At 39.9% G+C, this 21,439-nt stretch overlaps 1 protein-coding gene across 29 annotated transcripts in view; it reads left to right on the forward strand.

Annotated features, from left to right (window-relative positions):
• DOCK9 (dedicator of cytokinesis 9) overlaps positions 1–21,439 on the forward strand; it is a 303,837-nt gene that overhangs the window by 157,163 nt on the left and 125,235 nt on the right. For all 29 annotated transcript variants that reach the window (XM_064362199.1, XM_064362208.1, XM_064362204.1 and 26 more), the window contains exons 3-8: positions 5,663–5,752; positions 9,761–9,843; positions 12,195–12,264; positions 13,962–14,057; positions 15,007–15,141; positions 20,352–20,526. In XM_064362199.1, the coding sequence (XP_064218269.1) occupies positions 5,663–5,752; positions 9,761–9,843; positions 12,195–12,264; positions 13,962–14,057; positions 15,007–15,141; positions 20,352–20,526 (649 nt within the window). The remainder of the gene's footprint in view (positions 1–5,662; positions 5,753–9,760; positions 9,844–12,194; positions 12,265–13,961; positions 14,058–15,006; positions 15,142–20,351; positions 20,527–21,439) is intronic.

The raw sequence follows: 21,439 nt of genomic DNA on the forward strand, positions 1-21,439 counted from the left end.
GTTTCCAGACATAGAAATAGGACTGGTATGCTTTGAATGGCCACCTTGATGTTGATTTATATAAAGTAGATATAGACCCATCTTTTAACAGAAATATGATTTTAACTGATAGAAAAGTAGAAAAGAATGCCACAGCTATGAAAAAGAAAACTTGGCTTACTGTTGAGAAGGGCTTTAGTGCTCTTGGAGTATAAATCTCTTAGTATTGACTTGGACTTTGCTATAAGCCAAATGAATAAAACTATAGAATTTTAATGTGAATCAGTTTGGCAGAAAGTAGTTGATTATCTGAATATGATTTTTAATACATAAAATCTATCTTCTGTTCTTAAAGGAATTTGCAATCTGGTTGGGTAAAGAAGGGCATGTGGGTACAGGAGAGTTTTGGATAATGGAGTCAGGGATTGACTGTTTGTTCAGGCAGGTCTTGGGGTGGTTTATAAGTTCATCATGGTACAGGATCAGACCTCAGCTTTGCAAGTCCACAGATGGGATTTGGTCAGCCAGAGTACGCACTCCCACAAGAGCACAAACCGGAATGTCATTTTATTAATATGCATCGAGAACTAGAATTTATAAGCAGATGACAATACCATGTTGGCTGTGCATTTTCTCCCAGCACAAAAGTCTAAATGGGAAGCATATTATAAACAAGTGGCTCAGTGAGATTGTATGCAGAGCAAGGGCCATGAATTAGAAGACCTTAGCAGCTGATGATATCAAATGTTGATGGCCCCATTGATGCCAAGCCTGGTAGTCCTCCCCTCCCACATGGGTCCAGCCTAATGGGTTCCAACCTTTCTTTTATTTTTTATTGATTGATTGATTGAGACACAGTCTCACTCTGTCACCCCAGCTGGAATGCAGTGGTGCAATCTTGGCTCACTGCAACCTCCACTTCCTGAGTTCAAGTGATTCTCTTGCCTCAGCCTCCCAAGTAGCTGAGACTACAGGCATGAGCTATCACACCTAGCTATTATTTGTATTTTTTGGTAGAGATGAGGTTTTACCATGTTGGTTAGTCTGGTCTTGAACTCCTGACCTCAAGTGATCTGCTTGCCTTGGCCTCCCAAAGTGCTGGGATTACAGGTGTGAGCCACCACACCCAGCTCCAACCTTTCTCTTAAATAGTGATAGAGACACTCACAGAATTGCTCCAGCCATGGAAACCTAGTTCTTTCGTTGGCCCATTCTTATCCCAGATGTGGAGTTTTAGTGTTGTTTAATTCAAGGTCAGTAAGAGTTTGAGGCAGTTTTTCCTTTGACTTAAAATATATTTTTAGTTCTAGGACTCAATGGACTTTTTTGCAAAGACCTAATCTCATTTATGATATCTTGATTTTGTGCTTTGAACTTCCCAAGGGCAAGTTTATCTTCATGTTTCTCTTCCTTTTGTACTGAATACAACTTGTGCTCATCTTTTACAATTTAGCTTAAGCTAAATTGCAACTTTCCCTTAGTGTACCTTTTCTTGATGTCCTCTTCTCTACCTTATTGAATTTAGACTTCCCTACTTTTTTCTTGCATATTATCCTGCGCTTCTGTGCTCTTTTCTCTATACCCTTCTGTACTTATCATACTCTAATAATTTATTTCCTTATCTTCATCTTTCATCAGACTGTAATCTTTAAAAGAACAGCAACTATATTTTATTAAACTTTGTGTCTCCAGCTGCTATCTCAGTGTCTGGAACAACGCAGGGACCCAGTAACCTGTGGATAAATAGATAGATAGATGGATGGATAAAGTAATATTTATGCCAAGTCCTTAAATGATCAGTAGACTGTTTTTCATAAGACACTGCAAACTACTCTCAAGATCCAACAGGCATTTACTGTATCTTACTTGACCTCTTTCATGGCATTGACTGACTAGAAGGGTGATTGTGGAAACAAGATTGCAGCATAGTGTATCTCCTCAGTGCTTCTGACTTAACTCTGTACTGTAGCTAGTATTTGAAATCCATTTTCATGAAAATGGCAGTGTTCTTTGGTACTGTAACTTGGAGATGTTCCTAGTAGCATCTTACAATCCTGTTTTGGTTTTCTATTGTTGAATAACAAACCACCCCAAAGCCTAGTAACTTAAGACAATAATTTATTATTCTTGCAATTCTAAAACCTGGTCAAGGCTTAGCTGGGTGGTTCTTCTGTTTACACTATCTGTAGGGACTGGAATGTCAAAGATGGTTCTTCACTCCATTGTGGTATCTCACCTGGGATGGCTGAGACCAGCTGGGGGATGGTGGGGCATTGTGTATATATCCTGTCTTTATGCCTAGCTTGTATTTCCTGTCACTATGGTGATCTCAAGATAGTAGAACTTCTTATATGGTAGCTGGCTTCCAAGAAGGAGATAGTGGAAGCTCCCAGTTTTTTTTAAAGGCTAGGTTTAGGTCTGGTGCGTTGGCTTATGCCTATAATCCCAGCACTTTGGGAGGCTGAGGTGGGAGGATTGCTTGAACCCAGGAGTTCAAGACCAGCCTGGACAAAATGGTGAGACCCCATCTCTATAAAAAATATAAAAATTATCCAGGCATGGTAGGTTATGCCTGTAGTCCCAGCTACTTGGGAGGCTGACATGGGAGGATCACTTGAGCCCAGGAGGTTGAGGCTACAGTGAGCTATGATTGCCTCACTGCACTCCTTCCTGGGCGACTGAATGAGATACTGTCTCAAATAAACAAACAAACAAACAAAACAAAGGCTAGGTTTAGAACTGGTCACCATTTCTTCTACCTCATTTTGTTGGTGAAAGCCAGCCCAGATTCAGGTAAAGGGGATACAGACTGTGCCTTTTGGTGTATGGAGCACTACGCATAGATGAGGAAGGATAGCAGCCATTTTGGAGATTATCTGAAAGAGATTGAATAGTGTGTGGTTCAAGACATGCACTAAAAAATAGCACTTAATGCTGCGTATGTACTAAAGAAGCACATCTAGTTTAGTTTATTTGGATGAAGTCTCTCGGAGAGAAAAAGGGCTCTGGTCAGAAAACCATTTTTTGTCAAAATCAAGGTTAGGAATTGATCAGTAATGATTCATGTGTAAACCTAATTTAAAAATGAGAAACATTATGCTATCTTATCTGTTAAAACTCAGGTTTCTCTCCTTCTGTGGAACTTACATGAAGGAAAAAGAACAATTCAGGCCTCTCTTTAATAATTTAACATTACTTTTTTTTCCAAGTAAGAACATAATGGAAGTTTGATATACAAGAATTAAAAAGATCTATTTCCTATTACTTTTCTCACCTTACAGAAGTGTTTGGAAAAGTGTCCCATAATTAAAGTTTCTTGAGTTGGTTATTCTACTGGGAAATTTTTGTCGTAGATTTTTTTCTTCCTAATGTTAGGATGAAGAATGGCCTAGAAGTGACCCTCATAGTCCTATTTCTTGATGTGAGCTATTTCATGAATGTTTTAAAAGTATGATAATTAGTTTCAAAAGTTTTGAAAGACCCAGATAAATCAAGATCAGGACACAGTAAGTGGGAAAATAGAATGTATACTTTTTTGAAGTATACAGAATTTCATAAATAATCCCCCTTTACTGATAGCATCCCTTTCATAACAGTTGTGACAGTCTATATATAGATAGCATATTGCTTTGTAGCTTTTTGAACAGCTTGTGCCTCTCTTCCATGCTTATGGTCACTCATCTCTGTGGCATTTCACAAGAACAGATGTGTAATAAAGTTCCCAGGAGGCTGAAGGAATGAATAATTTACCTGCCAAGGACTTTGGTGAAGAACAGAATTCATTTCTTCCATTCCTTTAGAATGGGAGTCTTTATTCTAAAAATAGGCTTTAAGATTATTTTCAAAGATAGACACAGTGGAAGAAAAGCATAAATACAGGTGAAGCAGACACAGCAGAGAGAAAATGCAGGCAGGAAATAAAATTAAATTGTGCACAAAACACATACCCTAAAGTTCTCCACCTGGGCTGGAGGATGAGGGAGCAGAGGTTTGACCCAGTGCCACCTCCACCCAAAAGAGGAAGGGAAACTGCCAGGACCAAGGCTGTGAGATCCCAGCATAGTCATTTGCCATGAAGAGCTAACAGGATAGATTCTGTTAATAAAGTGTTTGCTTGTATGCTGCTCTAATGACTGTGATCTATTTTGTTTGTTTGTTTGTTTTTGTTTTTTGAGATGGAGTCTCACTCTGTTGCCCAGACTTGGAGTGCAGTGGCACGATCTCAGCTCACTGCAACCTCCGCCTCTGGGCTTCAAGTGATTCTCCTGCATCAGTCTTCCGAGTAGCTGGGATTACAGGTATGTGCCACCATGCCTGACTACTATTTTTGCTTTTTGAGTAGAGACAGGGTTTCACCATGTTGGCCAGGCTGGTCTTGAACTCCTGACCTCAAGTGATCCACCCACCTCAGCCTCTCAAAGTGCTAGGATTATGGGCGTGAGCCACCGCGCCTGGCCGACTATGATCTTGTTAATATTACCTAAGGGTTATAGTCCATGGAAGAAAAAAACTAGAGTATTTCTTTCTGAAACCTGAAGGCCAGGCATGGTGGCTCACACCTGTAATTTCAGCACTTTGGGAGGTCAGGAGGAAGATTGCTTGAGCCCAGAAGTTTGAGACTAGCCTGGGCAACATGGTGAAACCCCATCTCTGTTTAAAGAATAAGGCCAGTTGTGGTGGCTTACACCTGTAATCCTAATGCTTTGGGAATCTGAAGCAGGTGGATTGCTTCAGTTCAGGAGCTTGAGACCACCCTGGGCAACATGGTGAAATCCCATCTCTCCTAAAAAAGTATAAAAATAAGTCGGATGTGGTGGTGCATGCCTATAGTCCCAGCTACTCAGGAGGCTGAAGCATGAGAATCACTTGAACTCAGGAGGCAGAGATTGTAATGAGCCGAGATCATGCCACTGCACTCCAGCCTGGGCAGCAGAGAGAGATTCTGTCTCAAAAAAATTTAAAAAATTAAAAATTAAAAAGAAAAAAGAAAATGAAACCTGAAGCCCAGTTATTGAGGTATACAGGATCTTACCCCTGTCATTTTATTTAAAACAAGCATTTAAGCCTGATGAACAAGAACAGTTTAATGTTCCTTGGAGGGGAGGTAGCATTCACAGATCATAGATTCATTTAACAATTACTGACTGAGGACCTTCTGTGTATCTAGTTGTCTATGCTCTTAGGCACTGGGGATGTGGCAGTGAACAAGAACAGATATAAATGACAAGAGATGGGTGCTGGTGATGGTTGCACAATTGTGTGAATGTACTTAACGCCACTGAACTGTACACTTCAAAATGTTTAAACTGGTAAATTTATGTTATGTATAAAAAAGGCAGTTAAGGGAAGTAAGATGCTGTCATGGGACTAGATCAAGCACTTGGGGGTGGGGTGTTAACAGACTTTGAAAGGGGCCTCTACCCTGCAGGAGGGGCTGGCTGGAGGGATCCGTGGGTGCCTGATTCAGAAAGAAGCAAGAGCTGTGACCCAGTCTAGCTTTGGAACTTGAGGTTGCCAAATGGAATCTGTTGTGTGTGACCCAAGGAGGCAGCTGCACTGGCTGGGGGAAATTGGAGGGACTCTATGGGTGCCAGGCCCAGCTGCAGGGCACACAGCTGCACTCTGAGGCTGGCACCTGCCTCCTTTACTTACCCAAGGCTTTTCCTCATGTTTTTATTTCCAGACGGCCATCCTGAGACGACAGGGTCGATACATATGCTCAACAGTGCCTGCGAAGGCAGAAGAGGAAGCACAGAGCTTATTTGTTACAGAGGTAAGGCTCTTTCCTGCATTGTTTTACATTTTAAAGTCATTTTCCTCTAACTGCCTCCTTTTCTTTAAATTTCAGATTTTTCAACAAAGTGTCAATGGACTAATTATGTTTTTATGATGGAAGTTCAAATAGGAAAATAATGTGAAGCTTTCAGACTCTGAAACTGACAAAAATGTCCACAGGGGCTATTTCTTTTTTACATTTTTATTATTTTTTAAAATTTATTTGGAGGGCGCTATATCTGACTACAAAAAGTGAATTCTACAGAATTTATCTCATGGGCTTGAAATAAGCAGTAACTTGTTGAATTCACTGGAAATCTGTTGGAGGCCTTGTCACTAATACTGTTTTAAGGGCAACACACACATTTATGTATCATTTATTTCATTTATGTATTTATTTGCAAGTTATTTTTGACTAGTATTCATGAAGTACTAGCTGATAATAAGCAGGGCCTATCACTGGCCAATATATATTGCTATATATATTGATTACTATATGTATTCCTAATCAAGAGACATTGATTAATATTACTTTTATTTGAGCATACAAATAAAATTATATTATGAAGGAAAGATAAATTATTTACTTATTTATTTTTTATTTTTATTTTTTGAGACAGAGTCTTGCTCGGTTGTCTAGGTTAGAGTGCTTTGGAGCAATCTCAGCTCACTGCAACCTCTGCCTCTCCTGGGTTCAAGCGGTTCTCCTGCCTCAGCCTCCCGAGTAGCTGGGATTACACGCATGTGCCACCATGCCCAGCTAATTTTTATATTTTTAGTAGGGACGGGGTTTCACCATGTTGGCCAGGCTTGTCTCAGCCTCCTGACCTCAAGCAATCTTGGCCTCCCAAAGTGCTGGGATTACTGGTATGAGCCACCGTGCCTGACCAGAAAGACAAATTACTGCAATTTAGGTTGCTTGCTTTAGTTTTACCCCTTGGAGTGTTTGTTTTTTCCTCCAGGTAATTTTAGGTAGGAAGGAATAATTAGGTGTTTTAATTTTGTTTCTTTAAGTGCTCCTTCATTTAAAAATGATGATTTTCTAATCCTGGTTTTTCTAGTTGATATTTAGATCATAAATATGCCTGTCAATAAAATTGCTTACTATAAGAAAGCTGTGTATACTTTTATAAATAAAGACTAATTAAATAACAATATGTAATTTCCATTGAGATTTTGAAAAAATTAAATATAAAATTTAAAAATTTTAAGGTGTGTTTTCTCATCTTTCTGAAAAGGTAACTTCCTGTCTTACCTCCTTTGCCACTATATTAGTAAACTTAATTCTAGACAAATACAGCCAGATATGTTTGTGAATGTATGTAGTTATAAATGCCTTTTTAAGGCAGATGGTAGCAAACTATGACCTGCAAGCAAAATCCGGCTGTAGCCTGTTTTTGTAAATAAAGTTTTATTGTAAAGCAGCCAAGCACATTTGTTTACACATTGCCTATATCTACTGTCACCATGCAACTCAAAGTTATGTAATTGTAACAGATATAATGTGACCCTCAAAGCTGAAAATATGTACGATCTTGCCTTTTGCACAAAAAGTTTGTTGACCTATATTTTAAAGCATGTGGCAAAATTATTAATTGCTAACTCAGTTCTCCTAGTTGATTAAAAAAATATGTTTTTTTGAGGGAGAATTCTCCATTAAGTTATTTAATCACTGCAAGTTGAGAAATAGCTGCTTCGTTCTGTGCTGCTAGAGCCAACATAACTAAATACTTTTGGGACCCTTCCACTTGGGTGGAGTGAACATTATTTCCTCTTCATCCTCTGATCCAGAGAATGACCTAATGGCTTAAAACAAAGCAAAACAAAACAGAAAAAAAAAAACTTCAAAAACCTTTGAGTGTAACTTCAAAATATTATTGAATTTCACAAGCTTGAAATGTCAGTCACATTTCTGTCTTTTTGAAGATACAGTTCTCTGGATCTGGGTTTCTGATGGGATGCCTTATCTCCTAGACTTTCTATATCCCCACAGGTGTGGGGGTTGCTTGCCTAATTCTGTGCTTCTGCTTTGGAATTTAGCCAGTGGCTGCTATGTAGATGGTCAACAATGGCTTGTTAAATCAGTGAATCTCTAAATACTTGGCCAGATTCACTGTGGAGTGTTTTTAGTATGTGCAATTCCTTATAATTATAAATATTTGAACGTAATAAAATATAAATTATTTTCCCCATTTTGCCTAAGGTATTAAAATTTGGGCTTCATTTATAAATGCATTTATAATATACAAATTTATGCCGGTTTATTTAGTTTTTAATTTGACGGGTACGTCTTATATTTCAGAATAGCTTATATGTCCTGCAAGAGACTTGGTGGTACAACTTGAGCTGCAGTGTTTGATGAAATCCCGCTGTGGCTCTCTGAAGATAATAGGAGCATGCCCACAAGACCGTGTTGTACATGGTCAGGCCTGACTACTTAGCTGTGCCAGTGGACACGAGGCAGTAGCGGGAAAACCTGAAACTATGGATCATTCTGAAATCTGATTGGTTTTAGAATGCAGTTTGGATTGTGAATGTATGATACTCTAAATGTGAAAATGCTTTGAGAAATCAAAAAAAAATCATTTTCAAGGATAAAATAATGTTTTAAAATATTCGTAACTACATTGTAAAAAAACTGAGAAGTTGGTCAGCTCCAAAATCTGACTCGGCTCTTAGCCCTTCTCTGCTATTTATTCCACCTCTCAGAATAATTTTAAAAACTTACCTTCGCATCACACCCTTGCCAGTAAAGTGCTTATCGTAGAGCCTGGCACAAAGTCAGCGCTCGCTGCTGTTGCAGTTATTATTTTCATGAGTTTGGAGGTAGAGGGGAGTTTGCTTCAGAAGGCCTTCAGGCATAGCCTATGACACAGATAAAAAGGTTGACAGTAGAAATGTTGTTCATGTTAGTTATAGCCAGAGTCAAATAAACTAGATAAGGCATAAATACATTTATCTACCTATATTTTCACTGATTCACTCATGCTTTTTTGCGTACACTGAAGTCGGCACATATATAGTCAAGTGCAGATTGTTTGACTATATGTCAAGCAATCTATATGTACAGATTGTTTGAACTAAGCTGATTTTAACTAAAATACTTTTCCTTTTGATTTTGACTCATTCATATTTGAAGATCTGGTGGATGTGGCATTATAATCTTAGGCTGTATGCACTGCTGGAGGATCTTCATGGATAAATGAATGGCAGACACCAGGCTGGCCCATTGAATCTGTCATGTGGTGAGGTGGTTTGAATGCAGTCTGTGTAGGTTAGGTCACTAAGAGAATCTTTGGCAGTTGAGGACTACATTAAATATTCTGTACACATACAGAGATGAAAATGTCATGGTGCTAATGTTAATTGAAATCCAAAGCTTTTTCCTAATTATTTCACTCTTTTCCTTATGAATGGAAAGAAAAATTGGGGGGAAATTTATATGATAATATCAACTAACAGAGCTAGTTCTAATGTAAGTAAATACCATGAAAGCATCTTTAAGTTCAATATTAACTAACAGCTAGTTCTAATATTAGTGAATAGCATGAAAGCGTCTTTAAGTTCAATATTAACTAACAGAGCTAGTTCTAATGTTAGTAAATACCGTGAAAGTGTCTTTAAGTTCATGCATTCTATTCACTGTCATCCCCTAGTAGAGGCCACAAGGCTTCTTAAGAACCAGGTGCTTAGTCTGAAATAGTTCATTGTTACGTAAATGTCACAAGGTTAGGTGAAGCTGTCTCCTTGTAAAATCTGCTCTCAGATCATTAATGATGATAACTTAAAGTGATACTGCCCCCAAAGGTAATGTTTCAGTGCTTCAAAGTCTCAAGCTTCACAGGAGTCTCTGGTGGTGGAATATCAGGCATTAACTGGTTGATGGGAAAGAATTTTTTGATGTTTGTATGGGTATGCCTTCAGAAACTTTCCCAAGTGTTTTCCAAAAAATCATCACGTATCTTTCTGTTTTTTATATTCTGTTTTTAAAATCCCCCTTCAATAGTGCATCAAAACCTATAACTCTGACTGGCATCTTGTGAACTATAAATATGAAGATTACTCAGGAGAGTTTCGACAGCTTCCGAAGTGAGTAAACTATGTTATACACATAGGGAAAAGTCTTTGTACTTGAAATGCTTGAGGGGAGGTATGTAACTTCATATGCAATCAGAGTAACTGTAGAAAATATTTCTAGATGGTTTATGTGTATTTGGTGTAACTATTGTTTACAGGGCCTTTGATTATAAGACTCAAATATTCTACTTTGCCATTGATAAGTAGTAATAAATATGTGGATGGTTTCATATGTCCAGTGATTCTTTTCAGGGTACCACTGATAAAAAACCATAAATAAGTGAAATTTTTTCACTAAGAAATACAAGAAAAAAGCATTTTCCCAGTTAGATTTTTTTTTAACCTCCTTTAAAGTATTAACTTATTCTAGACTATACCAAAAGCAAGTGTGTTTAGAATGAATAGTGGTGGTTAACTGAATCGGGGTAGGTAGGTATTGCCTTGAGAGACCATCTGTTATTAAAGGGTACATCCTGAAATGACACAGTTGGTGTCTTAGTCCATTTTGTGTTGCTTTAAAGGAATACCTGAGGCTGGGTAATTTATAAAGAAAAGAGATTTATTTATTTATTTATTTATTTATTTTTTGAGATAGAGTGTCGCTCTGTCACCCAGGCAGGAGTACATCAGCTCACTGCAACTTCTACCTCCCATGTTCATGTGATTTTCCTGCCTCAGCCTCCTGAGTAGCTGGGATTACAGGCAAGCACTACTACACCCAGCTAATTTTTGTATTTTTAGTAGAGATGGGGTTTTACCGTGTTGGCCAGGCTGGTCTCAAACTCCTAACCTCAGGTGATCCACCTGACTCGGCCTCCCAAAGTGCTGGGATTACAAGTGAGCCACTGCACCTGTCCAAGAAAAGAGATTTCTTTTGCTCATAGTTCTACAGGTTGTACAAGAAGCATAGGACATGCTTCTGCTCAGCTTCTGGTGAAGAGTTTTGTACTGCTTCAAAACATGAAGCAGAAGGTCAAAGGGAAAGCTGGCACTTGTGAAGAGAGACCAAAGAGGAGGAGGAGCCTCACTTTATAACAACCCATTCTCTTGGTTACTAACCCATTTCAGCAACAAGTACTTCCATCCTGCCAGGAACAAGAATTCACTCATTACTGTGAGAACAGCACCAAGCATTTCATGATGGATTTGCCCCATGACCCACTAGGCCCAGAAATGCAATATTGGGGACCGAATTTCAATCTGAGTTTTGGCGGGAATAAAAACTATATCCAAACCATAGCAGTTGGCAAATTGAAGTATACTTGATTATGAAAATTGAAAGCAACTAGTGATGGATAATGTTTTAAAACTAACCATCACCAATGAAAATGTTACTTGAGGCCTGATTAATGCATTTTTCTTTGTGTTTGTTAAATCTTTGAGCTGGAACCTTTTATGCTGTTCTCAGTGGACCTAGCTGTTTGTTTTTCCTCCTTGTGTGGCTTTGCCACTCCTTGAGAGTGTTCAGCCAGTTCCCCGATTGCCTCTTTAAACCTCAGCCGGGAACACTCCCTCCTAGCATTATCTTCTCCAGATGGGTATGCTCTTTAATTCTATATTTACCCAATCCTCCCTTTGGGATTTTTGAATTCTTCGCATTGGATTGGCTTAACCCATCTTTGTTGATCATTTTGTTCATAGTCTCAGGGTTGAAAGATACCAGACTATGTGATGTCGTGTACTTACTATCTAATAGACTGGGGGCACATTTTCCCTTTTCACACTAATAAGAATTTCCAAATGTGTGATGAGAAAGAGAGAGAGAATGGTAACAGTGGTGAAGAACACAGATTCTATGTTCTGCCTGGGACAACTCTGCCCTCTGTAAGCCTGAGTTTCCTCATTGTTAAATGGCCTCAACAACAGTCACCATCATTAAAGGATTAAATGAGGCAGCACATGAGAGGTGCACAGGGCCTGGCACCTAACCCCCACTGAGTAAATGCAAGCTGCTGTCGATATTGGTGTCTTGTTTTTGTTGTGGTTAATACCACCATTGTTAATCACTTTCAATGCAACAACTCAATCTTCTTTTTTTTTCTCATAAACTTTGTATTAAAAGTTATTCTACCAAGTCTTTGTTTATTAAAAACTAATCCACTTTCTTATTTTTAAAATGCCTGCTAACTCCCCAGAAGCTGTGCTGCCTTTTCCACATAGCTTTTTGGAGTTTTCTTACTCAAGTCTCTTGGCTTATCCACCTTGAAAAGCAAGTACATAGATGGTTTTATTCTTTATCTGAGTAAAGAAGCTGGGCCATCTTTGGATTTGGTAAAGCCTGGGCCCTCTGATGGAGGAGGAAATGCAAAGCCTCTTCCTTGACTAGGCATTTGTAAAACAAATTTTCTTTCTTGTTTTTATAGCAAAGTGGTCAAGTTGGATAAACTTCCAGTTCATGTCTATGAAGTTGACGAGGAGGTCGATAAAGATGAGGTGGGATACCTGCTTGCTGTTGCTTCTCTTTCACTCTGGATTTAAACATCTATTTTACAGACTTAGAAGATTAGTTAGAAAATTACCAACATTTAGCCAAAACAGGCATTCAAGTGTGTCATGAAATGGGAACAATTATTTTTTAATGTTCTTGATTGATTGGAATAAGGTCTCTGTTTCAAGTTCACCGCTTAGCATTTCATGTTCTCTTGGTTGTGTTTATTTGTTCTGAGATCATTTTCAAAGACTTGGATCCGATTTGGCTACATTGTTAAAAGATATCAAGATTACTTAGACCTTGAATTTAGGGTGTTTTTCAACAGATCTTGAAACAACTGCCAGCCCTTAGATGTAAATGGCTATTTCTTCAATGGTTGCTTTCAGTGAAGTCTGATTTTATCAAGCTCACTCCTCCAACTCCTAGAGAAAAGCTCATGGCTAAAGATTTTTATCACTAGCATTATAGTCAGAAATGCTAAATCTCATGGCTAAAGAAGTATATAAAGGGAGCAGGGCATTGAGCAGAGTGTGCCCACTGAGGGAGGGAAACCTTGCAAAAGACAGTGCCCATCTCCGCGTTTCTCATTCTCCCCACTGAAGGTTGAATGTCCCATTGTTAGTTTAGGTTTTTCCTTTTTTAAAAAAATTGTCAACTGAGCTATAACATGAGCCATTTGCATGTAGCAAATTATTTTAGAAACCACTTTTAAAATAATTCTAAGAAAAATTAGTGCTCATTCAAAATGAACAATATATTGGGAACTTGGAGCTGATTGGCATGAATAGTGACAGGAGGACCAATGGAAATATCGCATGTAAGGGCACACACGAAACTGTAAAATCCTAGATGGTAAATTATTTCTATTATTGCTATTGATGGCAATAGTAAAACCACCAATATTAACACTGAGATGGTCCAAGACAAAACATATGATGCATCTTTCTGCAATTGTCTGATTACAAAAGCTTTGACAGATTGTGTGTATTTACGTGTGTATTTTTCCTCTTTCTGTTATACATACTATTATGTGCTTAACATATCTGTAGCAGCAGCTGGCAGCTCCATGTTAACTCCTCCTTAAACCCAGGTCTTGCGGTGTGTGGTTGTGCTTACAAAGCAGGTCTCTTCACTCCTCTCGGCTCTTCCCTTTCACTTCTCTGACTCCCCCTTCCTTCCCCTCTATCCCTGCTTGCATTCTTGCCTGTCTCTCCTTCTCTTTCCCCCCATCACTTTATCTCTCCTTTCTGTATTGCCTCACGTTTCCTCCCTTTCTTTATTCACCTTTCTCTGAACTAAGCCTCTGGGAAGGTTTCCAGGAATGTGCTTTTGTCCTCTGGCTATAGGGGAGTGTAATTTGAAAACATTTTTTCATGAAACCAGGCAAGACCTTCCAACTTGAGTGGTCAAGTGTGGGATGTCCTTTTGTGGCCCATTAAACACTGACAAATAAAAATTTGGACAGGAGCTAACTTTGCCTTTAATGGAATAAAGTTTTCAGAAATGTAAGTGGGTCTCTCTCTTTTATTGCTAAGTGGACTTTTATGTGACTTGTAGGCATTGGTGTCAATGGGTACTTCAGTAAAGGGACAGTGGACAACTTGGCACAAAAGGAATGACCTTCCCATTGACCAAACTCACAACAAGTAACCCAGGTAGTAACAGGAGGCTGACTGGTGGTGTTTTCCTTCTGTCCTAGGATGCTGCCTCCCTCGGTTCTCAGAAGGGTGGGATCACCAAGCATGGCTGGCTGTACAAAGGCAACATGAACAGTGCCATCAGCGTGACCATGAGGGTGAGGAAGCGTGTCACTCTGCCCTCCCCTCTCACAAGCCCTTTCTGCCATAGAGTGTGAGAACAATGCTCAAGATGAATGCGCATGCTGTTCTTCCTGACAAAAGGGACATTGTCCGGTTCCTAGGATGCTCCCCTGGTGATAGCACCCCCATTGGCACAGCCCCATCCACCCACTTTCCCTCACTGTCTTTGACCACCAGCATAAGGAGACCATCCCTGGGTTGGTGTGAAGGTGCAGTCACTGACATAGGCTTTCTTCTCTGTAGTAACCGAAAAGTGTTCCTTGGTACCTCACAGAATGTCACCAAAGGGCTATGTGTCATGCCAATACTGAGCACTTTGTACCATAACAAAGTCAAGTAAAGCAAAAATTGAGGATGAAAAAAGAAAATAGTTGCATAGAAGAGAAGGTTGCACAGGGAGAAGTCTAGCTAATAGAAGAAGCTATTCAGGAGAAAAGTGGGGCCAGAGAAAGAACAGGATTGATAACAAAGGAGGCAGGGAGATGAACAGGGAGATAAAGATTAAGGAGGAAATGTGAGTGCCATTACCCTGCGGCTGGAAAATCATTCAGCATCACGAGGGAAAAAATAATTCCCATTCTGTGAGCAAGAAACCCTGGGGATTTTAGAGAAAATTTCCGTCCTTCTATGTTTCATCCCAAATTGGAAGTCCCTGCACTGCTTCTGGGTAGTTATGTAAAATCTCCGATTCTGTGGGTGAGAAAAATGACCCGAGGATATTAGGGGGACCACCTCCTCAGAACTGAGATGCAGTGATCCTCTTGGATGAGATGGGGAGTCTTAACCCCGCGGTGACCTGGAGCGTCAGCTAGAGTGAGAACGGAAACAGGTTTTATGTAGGTGTGTAGTCATAAGTGGGTTATTGATAGAGATTGTGACCCTCTTCATTTTAAAAGAATATCTGTGTGTGTTTTTTTCTCTCAGTCATTTAAGAGACGATTTTTCCACCTGATTCAACTTGGCGATGGATCTTATAATTTGAATTTTTATAAAGATGAAAAGATCTCCAAAGAACCAAAAGGATCAATATTTCTGGATTCCTGTATGGGTGTGGTTCAGGTAAATAAGAAAAGAGTTTTACCATCACATTTCCTTATCTGCAATAGTGCTGATGTGTAAATTAGCAGATTTGAGCAAACACTTCCAAAAATGGCAATGTGCATGGTAGAAAGACATCTAACTTTAAATGAGGAAAGGCTTGTTTCTCATTATTATAGAATATGGCACAGATAATCTAGAGGCAGAATTATGCTGTGGCAGGTGGGAGCGCTCTGGCTTGGCCACTTTATAGCTGTGTGACTTTTGACAGACTACTTAATTCAGATAATGAGAATGTTTCTTTAATACAATAATGAGTGCATTGGATGAATCAATGCAGGGAAATATTTAAAACACTTCATAGTATCTCAGTGGTTATTTTTATCACTAGCATTATAGTACCAGTGGCTATGTAGATCAGTAAAGAGATTAGGCTTCAGCACAGATTGAGTTCAAATATCTGCTCCTCCACTTACCAGCTCTGTAACCTTGGAGATGTTATTTAACCTCTCTGTGCCTCAGTTTCTTCATTTGTGAAATAGGGATAATGACAGTACCAAATATGGTTACTGAGAAGGTTAGTTAATTGCACATGTAAAGAGCTTAGAACACTGCCAAAAAATGGTAAGCATTTGGTCAATATTAGATAGTTTTGTTATCACAGGATTGTTGTACTTGTGTATCTTAGGGCTTATGTATTTATCTTTAAAAAATTATTGTTAATTGTACATAACACATGAATGTATTTTTATTGTAAAAAATCAGACAATACAGATAAAATGAAAGTCCTTCTCAACTCCTCCCCTCCTCCCGTCTGTTTTCTGCAGGGAGCTACTACCAGTTTTGCATGCATCCTTCTATAGCTTTTTAGCATTGTCTTTGGAAGAGAGGTGCCAGTTTCCCCATCCATCATATGTCCATCCATCCATCTGTCCGTGCGTCCATCCATCCATCCATCCATCCATCCATCCATCCATCCATCCATCCGTCCACCCCTCCATTTGTCCAGCCTTCCCACTTTCCAGGAAGATTTAAGGCCACAGCTTACAAGCATACATAGGACATGGGATATCATAAACTTAAAGTCGGGGGTGAAAGCAGAAAGATGAACAGGGGGTTGGGATAAGGGTGAGAGAAAATAGAGTTAAGGAGAAAGCATATGTTTTGAAGATCCAACACCTGCTGTGGGTCAGCCACCACCTGAGCTCTATGCCTTCTAGCTTGGAGACCTGTTCAGTCACACAATTCACAGTGCACATAAGATACAGACAATCCAATTAGTCAGAAGCTGCCCAAGTAGTCTCAGAATGAAGATCATTCAGGCATTTTTCTCAGGGTCCCCCTCAGACAGAAGGCTCTGTGACTAATGAACAGTCTTCCTAACAATGTTTCACAAAAGATGCAGTCACCATTACCAAAGAATTCTCCCTTCAAGTGATTCCATGGTGGCTCTTCACATTGGCCTGTAGCTCGATTCTGTAAGGAGATTGTTTGGTGGGGCCAGTGTGACACAGCTATCTGGTCTGACCAAAGGTACACTTGCTATATATTTACATGTTTACCTAAAATTAAAGTGCATTTTCATCCAAGGAATACATTTGTCTGGTTGAAACAGCCCAGCAGTGCTGAAAGGCAGTGCTTCACCCCTGCATTACCCCCACCCACTCACATCCTATTCCCTTGAAATAAGAGTCATGCTAGATCACAAGTGTTCACTGCTGTTTATTCACTCATCGATTTTGGATGTCATTGCATGACTTCCTATGCTGGTAGTTAGGATTTTAGTTCCTGGCACCCTCCTTTCGCTTCTAATCTGGACAAATTGCTTTCCCTGCCCTGCATACCTGCCATCTAGACGTTCGGTCTGTCTTCCTCCCTGTGTTGGGCTTCCTGTTTCTAGGATCTTATGTCTTCCTCTTTCGTGTTCTACTTTCTCATTTTGGAGGAGTACGTCTTCGGCAGCTTCCTGAGGAACTGTGTGTGAGATGTTAAATTTTTTGAGAATTAGGGTATCTGCTCATATCTTTATTTTTGCATTCGCACTTGACTCATAGTTTGGCTGGTTATAAAATCCAAAGTGAAATCATTTACCTTGAAATTTCAAAGGTATCCCATTGCCTTCTAGTTTCTACTGTTGTTTGGAGGATTCTGATATTATTCGGAATCCCTGTTGTTTGTGGTCTTCTCTTTAGTGTTCCGAAATTTTGGTGGTTGTGTCTTGATTTTTATTTTATTTTTTGGCAAGCTTTTTTGTTAAGGTATAACATATAAATAAAAAATAAGGTATAATATGTAAATAGAAAACATATACCTAATGCATGTGTGACTTAGTGAGTCCTTCTGGAGCTGGACTGTCTCTTGTCTTGGTGCTGTTTTATTTCCCATCATTCTGGAGACTCTGCCCTGCATATTCTGGCCACCTTGGTCTTCCTCAGCTCTGGGCAGTGTCTTCTACTCAGCAAGACGGCAGGGCTCTGTTTGGATTCCCCTTCCTGTGCCACAACCCAGATACCACCTCCAGGCAGAAAGCTGAGGTGATGTGGAGCCACCCGGTATCTTTCCCTTCCACAGGGAAAGGGCTAAACTGCCTGTTGTCCCCTATCTGAAAACAGTTACTTCATCTGTTTTGTCCAGTTTTCTAGCAATGATGGTGGGAGAGTAAGTCCAGATCCTGTTTCTACCTCATGGTCAGTAGTGGAAGGGAGGGCTCCAGAATCAGATGTCTGCAGGGACCAAGGAGATAAATTAAGTGACAGAGAGAGGCCTGGTAACAAAGCAATAGGGAATGCTGGGGGTGACCTAGATCCCAGTGCCCCATTTAAAGGGGGCATCTGATGTCCACCTGCAGCTGGTGCCGCCAGGCGGAACCCCCAGCTCGAAAGTGCGAGATCATCTGGTTTCTCAAAACGCCAGAAATACAGAATTTTAGTTAAACCTTGGTAACTTTAATTATTGGTAACTAATTTTAAAAACCACTTTGAAAAATAAATAAAAAACACCAAAAGGTAGTTTGAGAGGATACAAAAAGAAAAACAAAAAACCACTGTGCAGTACCCACCCACCACACCCCCTGCCAAAAAAAAAGAAGAGGAAGAAAGAGGAAAAAGGTCAAATACGTGAAACTGTATTTGGGCCCAAGATCAGGCACCACTTAATGCTCACTGAAAATTATTGTCAGTCAACAGCTAATGTGGATGTCTCTCAGCTGGCAATTCAGCCTCCGCTGAAAGCCACCACTACCAACAATCTCATTATATCAGAGTATGTTTATTGACAGTGTTTGTGAAGTAAGGAGTGCCGGGGTGATTTATCAATGACAGTGAATTAACTTCTTGGGTGGGACAAGTAGGAGTTTTCTTTGTATTCTTTAGTTAAAAGACCTTTAAGTTACTTTTTAGCTGAGTTTTCTGGCACTGACTTTAAAAATAAAAAGGTAAACCAAAACTAAATATATTTGGCAACCTCATTTTTTAAAGTAGGAAGTAATTATTTTTGTTTTATAAGAGAGTTTTGCTGCATGTTTTATAAGAGAGTTTTGGCCCAGGGGACAGATGCTTATAAGTACAACAGCCCTGAGCTATCAATTAGTCTCTGGTGTGCATTTCAAAATCTAAGGTTCTGACTTCAGTGGGAAGTCTCTTCCTTCAGATTGTCTTTGCAGATGCAGCTGATGGTGTTTTTTGTTTAATAAGTTGTATCCAAGACTTCAAAAGAGTAAAATAATTGTTTTTATCCATGTCTGTTTGTAAAATAAGCATCAAAAGTTGTGATTTAAGGGTTTTTAAAAAATTATTACTTGTGGATGTTATAAAAAAAATTAGTTGGCCGGTGCTGTGAATTTAAAAAAAAAAATGCCTAAGCTAAAAATGTTGGAAGTATTTTAGAACACTTAAAGTTTATTATACTTATTTTGGAGATGAGGAAACTGAGGCTCAGAAAGAGGAATTATTTAGAATTGAGGCCTAATGTTCCACTTTTAACTTTCTCTTTTCACGATCGTGAGTATGCAGGGAATGGAGGAGAGAAAACTCATTTTGTTTCTAGCCTTTGACTTCTTCCTGGTTCTTGCCTTAAAGTTGAAGTGAAATCCAAGGTGGCAATTACTGAGCTGGCAGCAGACAGTCTGTGCATAAAAGTGTGTGGCTTTGCCAAGGGGAGCACTTGACTTTGCATTTCTAAGAACTGTGCTGCAAAATCACAGGGGCCTTTGGGAGAGTTGCCCTGTCCCTGAGACCTCCACCAAGGAACTCTTGCGGGGACTATGGGTTACCCTGTAGGATTGTACTGGCTATGTGGGGGGCTTTCCTGCCCGCTCAGATTAGTGGGAGTGTTCGATTTCACATCACTCAGCCTGTCCTTACAAGGAGTCTTGTGCCATGTTCCTCAGAGCTGAACCTCTATCTAGTGCGGCCAACCTGGGGAGCTGTTCCTCCCTGGAGGGCATCTGGCAATGTCTGGAGACTGGCATCTAGTGGCTTAAGGCCATGAATTTTGCTAAACATCGTACAACTCATGGGCCAGCCCCTCACAACAAAGAATTGGCTGCCCAAGTGTCACTAGTACGGAGGCTAAGAAATCCCGGTCTAGTGTATGTTCATCTTCCGTCCGTTCGTTACTGCGCATGGACTGCTGTTCTTGTTCTTTGAGCCAGCCACCCTCTCGCAGACATGAAAACCGGAGGCATGAGGCATGGCCACAGACAGGGAGTCCAAATACCTTTTGGGATTCATAAAGGATGAGAAAGTTCCAGATAAGTAAGCCAAACATAATAATAGATAATGGCTGGCTTTTTGAAATGGAATACCATATGCTACCTCATTTAAAAAAATGGGAGCTGAAGAAATATGAAAATTTTACTTGAAATTTCATTTATTCAACAAATAGTTTTCAAACACCCACTATATACGAGACACTGTTGTAGAGACTAAGGATGTGTAGCACTGAACAAAATGGGAGCATTGAGGAGCTTCCATTCCGCTGCAGGGACACACAGTGAATCAAATAAGTATGTAGAGTAGGTAGTGAGTCAGATGGGAAAATAAAGCTGTGGCGAAAGTAAAGCGGGGAAGGTGGATAGTGATGGGGTTTCATGAGGAGGGGGCTTGCGGCTTTAAATAGCTTGCTTCTAAATGCCAACGAGATAGTGCCCAGCAGCAAATAAGGGAGAGAAGTTGTCTTAAAGCAGTTCTATTTCTTTTAAAATATGTCTCTTTATCCCTTTTCCATTTCAGAACAACAAAGTCAGGCGTTTTGCCTTTGAGCTCAAGATGCAAGACAAAAGTAGTTATCTCCTGGCAGCGGACAGTGAGGTGGAAATGGAAGAATGGATCACAATTCTAAATAAGATTCTCCAGCTCAACTTTGAAGCTGCAATGCAAGAAAAGCGAAATGGCGACTCTCATGAAGGTAGGTAGGCTTGGCTTCCCCCAGGCACACACACTCTGTGGGTGCCTTTAGTTTTTCCAGGTGAGTGTAGGAAGGAGACCTGTGTTGTCCAAGTTCGTGAGAGGTGGGACGGATAGGAGCTCTTTACAAATAGCCTGTCAGCAAAGATTTTTCACATTATCACCTACTTCCCTGACATTTTGTATATGGAGATCATGTAATGGGAAGAACCAAAGCTTTGGAGGCAGAAAGGAAGACTTGGGTTTGAGTCCCATAAATACCATATTTCAGCTGTGTAGCCTTGAGTAAACAGCTTACGTTTTCTGAGCCTCAGTTTACTCACCTATAAAATGGGAATAAAAATGAAAATTACTGGTCAGATGGGAATAGTAAATAAGAAAATGAATCTCAAGTATCTAGCATAGAATTTGTACTGTATTATAAAATATTTGTAATAATCAGAATGCATGGGAGCCTCAGATTAAATTGATGAGAAAAATCTGGCTGTGTTCTTGACAATCCATGTTTTCATTCCCAATCCTGGCTTCCTCTTAAAAGTACCTGGGAGCTTTTTAAAAATATTTCTTACCTGGTCCCACAGAAGATTCTGATTTAGTTGGCCTGGGGTGGAGCCTGGGCAGGTCTGACTTTTAGGGGGTCTCATGGATGTGTCCATGCGGGCCATTGTTCATAGCAAGTGTCAGTTCTCATTGGACAGTGTCCATGCTATACCAGCTACTCAGTGTCTTGACTCTCACCACTGGGCCTGTGAATCAGTGTTTTTTCAAAGCCCCCCAATTGCTTCCCATGAGCATCCAGAGTGGGGAACCACTGTGTTCGATTGAAGGCACCTAAGAGAGATGGCCTTCCTCCTTCTGTTTCAAATGAAATGCTATGAATTAACAAGTGACTCCGATAATCTGTTTTGCCATTT

The sequence above is a fragment of the Aotus nancymaae genome, unplaced genomic scaffold (genome assembly GCF_030222135.1).
Source record: "Aotus nancymaae isolate 86718 unplaced genomic scaffold, 86718_ANA_hifiasm-v0.15.2.pri h1tg000048l, whole genome shotgun sequence".
Taxonomy (NCBI): Eukaryota; Metazoa; Chordata; class Mammalia; order Primates; family Aotidae; genus Aotus; species Aotus nancymaae.